We start from the raw sequence: 7816 nt of genomic DNA, 5'->3' as shown, positions 1-7816 counted from the left end.
GTCCCATGAGTCCCGTGGGAGTCCCGCCGCCTATTTAGTCCCGTCGATGGGACTAATGCTTAGTCCCAACTCCCGTCCATGACGGGAAGTCCCAAGTCCCATGGTGGGAGTCCCGTGGGACTTGTCACACACTAGACACTATACGGCCTCCAACCAGCGGCGTATCTTTGGTGGAGAGAACTCAGCGGCAGGCAAGCCCTCAACAACATTGACTATCTTCGACTCATCACAGACGCCCTTTCACCGGCGCAGCTTCAGCATCCCTCGGATCTGCTGGCGGGAGCTGCGGCAGGGGGAGCTTCAATTCCTTTGCAATCTCCTTCGCAGCCCAGAAACCAGTTACGAAAGCGAGGGCCAGTCCGCCCGCGTATCCCAAGTTACTAAAGCCACCAGCGTCGACGCCTGCGATCAGAAGGCCAGGGATCCTATTATTGTCCGGAGTCAGGGCGTGACCCTGTTTGTCGATTTTGATTCCTCCGTACGTGAATGTGATCCTGGAATATTGTCAGTATAGTGTTGGACACCTTTCAAGAGTTGATGTCCTTACGATGGCTGTACTTCTATTGCATGGAATGGACCTTCGCCTTCTACTAGCGCGGTGGGAGGTGCTCCTCCTCTGCCAACGGGGGCGTCGAGCCCTAGCCCAGGTTCCTTCAGTCGGATTGCCCTGTCATACTCCTGAATTGTTCGCTTGGCGCCGACGCTGTCGACTCCCCATCCTGCGAGCATTTGGACCAGTTCACCAAGTGTCGACGCAGTCCCAACATTGCATCCATGCTCACGAGCTTTCTGGAGGCGATCGATATCTCCAGCATTGGGGAATAACGCACTTACGCAGTGCTGCAGACGTGTTTTCTCACTATCCAGTACACCGCGTCAGTATAAAAACATACATTCGCAAGATGGTGGAAGACGAACTTGAATATTAAAAAACCCCGACGCTTCTCTTGTTTCGCGAGGTACTGGTTGATGATCTCATCGCCAGTGGTCTCGTCCGCGAAACGGCGCCCGGACTCATTTACTAGGAGACAGTATTTGCTCTCTACCAACCGTCAGATATCTTTCAGAATATGGACAGGATTTGGCCTTTGTAGTACTCACGATACTGCGCCAACGGCAGATAGTCCTTCGGATCCACCTGGTCCGCCCGCAAAGGTGCAGCCGTGAGGTGTCCATAGTAAGTATTCATGCCTCGACTTGTCGCCGCGCCAGCTCCAACAGCGAGATTCAGCCCATCGCCCACAGAGCCTTTATTTGAACGGACAAACACATTGTCCGCACCTTGGCCTAGGTATTTCGCAGTCAGACTAGACGAGCCCTGGAAACCGCCGGTGGCTAAGACGACTTTCCGGGCTGTGACTTGGCAGTATGTCGCGGGCTGATCATTGGACGTTTCACGACGAACGATGGCACCCGTGATGCCAGAGCCCAGGACGCCAGGATTCTCCTGGAGGAGCTTAACAACTGCCGTGTTTGTCCAGATCTCTGAGCCGTTCTTGCACGAGTTGATTCGGCTCCGATGAAGGCTGTGGAGGTTGGGGATCTTGATTGGGAACCCGATTCCTGTGAAGCATGTTTTAGTATAGGGCTTTGTTAGGTGCTGCGGCGGAATGGGATTGTACCAATTGTCATGATTCCGTCAAAGCGAGGCGCTGTAGGGACCTGGTTCTCGCGCATCCACTGCACTGCTGGTAGGTAGTCGTCTAACCAGGCGCGCTGCAGTTCTGGATCGCCATCAGGCACCCAAGACCTTAATTTTTCGTACGTCTGAGGGGCCCAGCTGGGAATCGTCAGTGGGAAGCTCCGAGGACGGCAATGGGTAGTGACGCATACAACATGCCCGCAGAGTAGTTGGACGATCCTCCCACGGTTCCCTGCTTCTCAACCACCAGCACTCGCGCTCCGGCTTGTGCTGCGAAGGAGGCGCAGGCCATCCCCGACATTCCTCCGCCGCAAACTAGCACGTCAACGCTGATGGATCGCATCATGAGTAGCACTTCGGTTTGCTCCTAGTCCAGACTTTTCACGATAGTATTCTTCAATGTCTGGGGTTGGAAGTTGGCCATAATAAATCTACAGCCCTGGTAGTACGATTACATGCGGACACCCCGCCCGGTGCATAAATTAGATCGCCGGGTGGATCAGGCACGATGCTGGACTGAAGAGTCGTGCCTGATGGCTCCATGCGCTAGCTCTAGTAACTGCTCTGACAGAGCAAGGCGTGGGAGCTGCAGTACAGTCCTTGCATGCTCCTTTGCCCTAGGAATTCTCAGCGTCTAATCCGCAGGCGATTTTTTTTTAAATATGCCTCAGGCAGTAAACTCGTGACTCCCCGCATTTTCCAGATCTCCAGACACAAGTCTGTGTCCTCCAAAAGCCACCTCAACAAAATGTCGTCCCTAGCATATAGAGCTGCGAACTCACATGAAAAGGCTCGCTCAGCAGCTGCACCTGCCTGCGAGGCCTGTCGGAAGCTCAAGGTCTGCCATTTCCCCGTCCCGTCAAGAATTCCGCTAATAGCGACGCAGATGAAATGTACGCGAACTGCATCGGAAGGAGACGAGAATTCTCTATCCGAGCCCTGCAGCCGGTGTAAACGCACAAATCGCCCCTGCAAAGCCCCCGAATCGCGGCCGCTGGGCAGGCGGCGAGGGGCTCTGGGTAGGTATCGCGGGCTTGAAAAGGCGTACCGGAAACTGCAGGCGGAGGCGAAAAAGGCCAACATTTCTCATGGGTTTGAAGAGCTATATGATTCTATTCCTCTGACGCCGGACGAGGGACTGGGCTTCGACTCTTTTCTGACCGACGAGTCGTCCGGTCATCCGAGGTTTCCTGCGACCAGTGCCGACCGGGCGGCCCCTGGGACTGCCTTTCTGGGACCTGAAGTGAGAACGCCCGGGACGGCGATTCCAGCGGACCCCCGGGATGACGTGGAAGTTGAAGTGGAACAGGCACAGGAACCGATGAGCAACCCGCTGGAGCTTCTGGCCCGCGCGTCCGATGCCGCCCAAGCATCGGAAACGAGTCCCTCGTTAGTAAATGCCTCGACCAGTCAAGAATGCAAGAAACAACCCCGTTGCGAAAAGGGAGAAACCGAGGGGTATCGCTTACTTCACAGGCCCGGGTACGTTTCGCTGGGTTTGCAGTTAGACCGAGCGAGCCTCGTACAGGGCTTGGACACCTTGCTGGACAGCGTTGATGCTGGACACCAAGCCCTCGACTACTTCAACCGGACGGGTGTACGCCAACGGGACGTCGGGCCAGATTTGGATCCTGTTGAATTGGGGCTGGTTACTATGGAAGACGCACACTACTTATTCCCCATGTAGGTATTTGCCATTTGCTCCCTAATCTGACGCTAATCCGTTCAGGTATTTTACGCGACTACACCCAATCAACGGGATCCTCGACCCAATGCTTCATAGCCCGGAATTTGTCCGTGGTCGTTCTTCGCTCTTGTTTACCTGGATCCTTGCGCTGACGGCTCAATTTGACAACGCTTCAGCATCAATTGCGGAGCGTCTGCGAAGGCATGGGGATAAGTTGTCAAGATACGTGCATACTTGCGGTTACAAGTCAGTCGAGATTGTCCAAGGATATTACATATCCCTCCTCTCTGCTACCCCGGCAAAAACGCTGGCTGAGGAGCGGTCCTGGCTATATACAATGTATGCTATAGGCGTCGCGACAGACCTGGGAATGGACCAAGAGGCTGGACCAGCTGCTTATTCCAGATCGTCCGGGTCGCGGCATGATCAGTCCTTTCCATCTCCATATTCGCGCGCCAATGAGGCTACGCGACACTCCCTGGAAGGACCCTGGACGGAACGCAGGGTCTACGAAGAGCGAATCCTTCGGAACCGCGAACGGACCTGGCTGAGAATTCTCTTATGGGAGAGAGCAAACAGCGCAGCACGGGGCCGGTACCAGAGCTTCCCTGAGACCAGCTTGACTCGGTCCATCGATGCCTGGTGGCTGCATCCGCTGGCGGACATGACGGATAAATACACGAGTGCATTTATTATCCTACGCAAGGTTCTTGCGGCGCTCCAGGCGGAACTAAAACATCAAGCACAAGTCACACAATCCGATCCTCACTGGGTCCGGAATCTGGTGGATGATTCGTTATACGAATGGTGCAATACGTGGCTCCCCAAGCCGCAGGACCTCACCTCCGCTTCACCCCCTGAACAAGTCTCTATGACCTTTCTCAACTATGTGTACAAGCACGGACGTCTTTGGACCCTTTCGTTGGCATTAAGCGACTCGGGTTCGCGCGCGCATAACATCCATGCCACCCGACAAGCCTGCTTCGAAAGTGCGGTGAACTGCTGCGAGACGGCTGTGCGAGATTTGGGCACCATAGGAGAGCCGCTGTACTGTATGCTGGCTCCTACATGGGCTATGATATCCTACGCTGCTGTTCTAACCCTGAAAATATTCCCTGCCCTATATGGTACCCGGACAGGCAGTGAAGTCGAACTCCTAGCTTTGTTAAGTCAGGTAGCCCTGCAGCTCCAGCACGCTGGCACAACGCCTTCCCATCGCTTCGGTGTTGCGGCCCTTCTGGGACAACATCTTATGATGATCCTCCGTGCTAGAGCCGTTGACCTCAGAGAGCCGCCACCCTCACAGACCCAGAACCATGCTGCTTGCCACGGACCGATTGAAAGGCAACCTGCGCCGTCGCAGATGAGCGAGGGCAATCAGCTTGTCTTGAACTGGGACCCGTTTCTGACGCCGGCGACATCCGATCAGAATGGTGTGGCGGGTGATGGGTTTGCGGACTACTTCCGCGAGATATTTGGGCCTGAGTTCGGGGATTTACTTTAGAGAAACTAGCCCTTCTTCGGGATAGGACGGAATGCAGTTCATTCCTTAGTAATCGTGTGTATTGTTTATCCGGAAGCCCCAGGAAGTACCCCGTATAACCCTGGTGGATCCAATAAAGAGAGACCGGTGCCTTAAAATATAGACCGGGCCCGGGGGCAACGCGGGGTCTGGCTAAACGCCTACCCCTGGGAATTTCTCATATTAGGCCGCCGACACGTCACTGGATTCTGTATGCCTACGGTATATCGCCAGCATGTCAAAACAGTTATTATCTACATTTCCCAACGAGTTTGGGATTGCCACTCTCTCCCTCGGCAACTGGAGGGAGCACCGCCTACAACCCCGTCTCGAAGCCGCTGCAAAGGCGGGCTATAAATGGATCGATCTTTTTGACGAGTGCTGGGCAGCATATCTAGAAGAACATGGCCTTCCTGGAGACCAACTGTGGGAAGCCACGCCAATGAATCTCCAACTCGCCCAGAGACTCGGCGACCTGGTCAAGTCACTCGGTATGCGCATCGCGTGTACACAACCACTGCGCAAAATTGAGGGCGTCAAGGATCCTGCAGAACGCCGTGAAATACTGGACCTCGTGGCGAAGCGGTTCCCATTTATGCGCGCGTTCGATACGGATCTCGTCTTTATGTGCGCCAGCATCCGTACCGACAGCGGTGTTACCTCGGATTTGCAGACAGTCGCAAGGGACCTGGCTGAGCTTGGCGATATGGCAGCGGCGTATGCAAGGGCTGACGGGGGTCGAATGCTGAAAATCGGCTACGAGGGCCTGTCTTGGGCAACGCGTAATACCTGGTCGTCCTCATGGGAGGCAGTGCGATTCGCGAACCGGCCCAATGTCGGGCTTATAGTGGACGCGTTTAACGTGCTTGCGGTGGAATTCGCGGATCCTCTTAATCCAGCCGGACATGGGCGGCTTTTTCCGACTCTCGAAGAATCTATCGACGTTCTCAAGGGATCCCTTGCCTCCCTGGCTGCGACTGTTCCCGGAGATCGCATCTTCTTCTTCCAGTGCGGCGATGCGGAGCTCGTGGACCCTATGGCCATTCGTCCGACGGAGCGGGATACCCCGGCTCTCTTGCCATGGTCTCGAGGGCATCGTTTATTCCCACTTGAGCAGGCTCGTGGCGGATATATGCCGGTGGAGTTGGTTGCTGCTGCGGTTCTTGCAACAGGGTATAACGGGCCGATTTCGCTGGAGGTGTTTAATCACTCTTTGAATCAGCCTGGGGAGCACGTCCCGGAAGAACATGCAGCTCGTGGTATGGCGAGTTTACTGAAACTGGCCGCGGCTGCAACGGCGTTGCCTGCTTTTTGGACGGGTGAACAAGAGGCTAGGGAGGCAGTTGATACGGTTGTGCGGCGATTGCGACCACAGAAATCACAATTATGATGTATTGTAAAGTCGATATTTGAAATATAAATCTGGGCTCATCCTACAAATTCGATAACCACCTCTGCTGCTTTGCAATCATATCCAACAGAGTCTCCTCACTACCACCACTAACCACAAGCACCCTTACATCACGACTAGTCTGCTGCTCGACACGCCATCCCTGTCCATCCCTTGAATATCCCAGCTCCCCCGGCAACAAAGCCTGCTGTGTCTCCCTCGACACCTTCTCCAGAGGATGCGCAGCTTGCACCATCAGCATAGCCGCCAACGGGGAGAATTCCAGCCGAGGCATCCGCAGAGACCGGAAGACTAGCTGTTTCATGCACGCCTTGTCAGATACTATTGCTGTATTTACTGAAGAATGTCCCAGTATCGTCCCCTGTGGCTTTTTCTTTAGCACTGTGTTGCTGGAACGTATCCATCACCGCATCCTTGCCATGCTACATATGAACAACGTGAAGTCAGCATCAAGTCCTTCCAGGTTGCCTACAAGTTACTCGAGTAATTGCCGCGAGCTCTTGACACAGCTAATCGAGCACTCCTGGCACTTCACTCCGTGGTCTGCATTGCCTCGGTGTCAAAGTCTGTTCCTATTGTTGACGCGCCAAACCTAGCACCCGAGCCAGGACTGGACCGCACATGGACTTGAGCTTCGCCGGTCCCACCCGCCTTGGAGACTTCAGGAGCGGCCCCAAATTCGCAGGTGCCTGCTATCCTTACTACTAATGGTCAGGTTAGAGATCCGCAGCGGTCTCTTCTTCGTTTATGCTACTGTGAAGAATGTGTTGTATAGTGACAGGGTTCAGAGGCACGCGGACAATTGTTCCAGGTCTAGTCTTGGTCCTCGGTGATAACACTGGCGACTGTATGGCATGGAAGACCTAGATGAGGAAGGGATTGACCCAGGGACCAAAGGAATACCCAAGCAGCACCTCATCTTATCACCCAAGTCCTATTACAAGACCAAATTACAAGTCAGATCTGCAACATGAAAGCCGCAATTACTCTTTTTGCGGCGTTCCTTGCCGCAGTTACCCCGACCCAGTACTACTGCTGGACCGAGGTAATCTGCGAGACCACCGACGGAGCCCCTACTTGCATCATATGAACCAGCCTGGCGCTGGCTGGCATGGATGGCTCTCTAAATTTCACAATCGGATGGCAATCCACAGTGCAGAGTATGGCCGAGTGCAACGGATCTAAGTAGCTATTCTACCATACCTTATATACATTATGCATTCTCAACAAACTCATCCCTCGCTTTCGCATCGTACAAGTTTGAACCCTGGATATCACGACGGAGCTCGACTTCTTCCTCCCGTAACTGCCCCATGATCTGGTCATGCGCGTGCCAGGTGGGTTTTGTCTCGAACAACCTGTCCATCAGCTCCAGCGGCACACCCTTTTTTCCGGGATGAGGAAATACTAGAGTTGCTTAACCTAACCGACTTAACCTAACCATAACCTAAAGGTTAAGGTTAATGAAGCTCTATACCGCGGTTAACCATTTGGGTAGGTTAGGTTAGGTTAAGCTGTCTAGGTTAATAACCGCGGTTAACCTGTACTAAATAC

At 54.1% G+C, this 7816-nt stretch overlaps 3 protein-coding genes across 3 annotated transcripts; 2 read left to right on the top strand and 1 right to left on the bottom strand.

Annotated features, from left to right (window-relative positions):
• Positions 1-226: 226 nt before the first annotated feature.
• On the bottom strand, positions 227-1985 carry BDW70DRAFT_154747 (FAD-dependent oxidoreductase; the record flags this gene model as incomplete). Its single annotated transcript, XM_073739913.1, has 6 exons — positions 227-494; positions 548-859; positions 919-1042; positions 1102-1563; positions 1623-1780; positions 1834-1985. 6 exons carry the CDS (start codon positions 1983-1985, stop codon positions 227-229), a joined length of 1476 nt encoding a protein of 491 aa, XP_073590490.1.
• Positions 1986-2390: 405 nt separating this feature from the next.
• BDW70DRAFT_168276 (Zn(II)2Cys6 transcription factor) lies at positions 2391-4853 on the top strand (the record flags this gene model as incomplete). Its single annotated transcript, XM_073742415.1, has 3 exons — positions 2391-2480; positions 2529-3325; positions 3372-4853. The coding sequence occupies 3 exons, from the start codon at positions 2391-2393 to the stop codon at positions 4831-4833; spliced, it is 2349 nt and encodes a 782-aa protein (XP_073590489.1). The 3' UTR covers positions 4834-4853.
• Positions 4854-5074: 221 nt separating this feature from the next.
• BDW70DRAFT_168274 (sugar phosphate isomerase/epimerase family protein) lies at positions 5075-6241 on the top strand (the record flags this gene model as incomplete). Its single annotated transcript, XM_073742414.1, has 1 exon — positions 5075-6241. Exon 1 carries the CDS (start codon positions 5087-5089, stop codon positions 6239-6241), a length of 1155 nt encoding a protein of 384 aa, XP_073590488.1. The 5' UTR covers positions 5075-5086.
• Between the last annotated feature and the right edge of the window lie 1575 nt (positions 6242-7816).

The sequence above is a fragment of the Aspergillus foveolatus genome, assembly GCF_047715535.1.
Source record: "Aspergillus foveolatus strain CBS 279.81 unplaced genomic scaffold BDW70scaffold_248, whole genome shotgun sequence".
Classification (NCBI taxonomy): domain Eukaryota; kingdom Fungi; phylum Ascomycota; class Eurotiomycetes; order Eurotiales; family Aspergillaceae; genus Aspergillus; species Aspergillus foveolatus.
The sequence above is the reverse complement of the archived record's forward strand: the minus strand, read 5'-3'. Positions and strand labels throughout refer to the sequence as shown.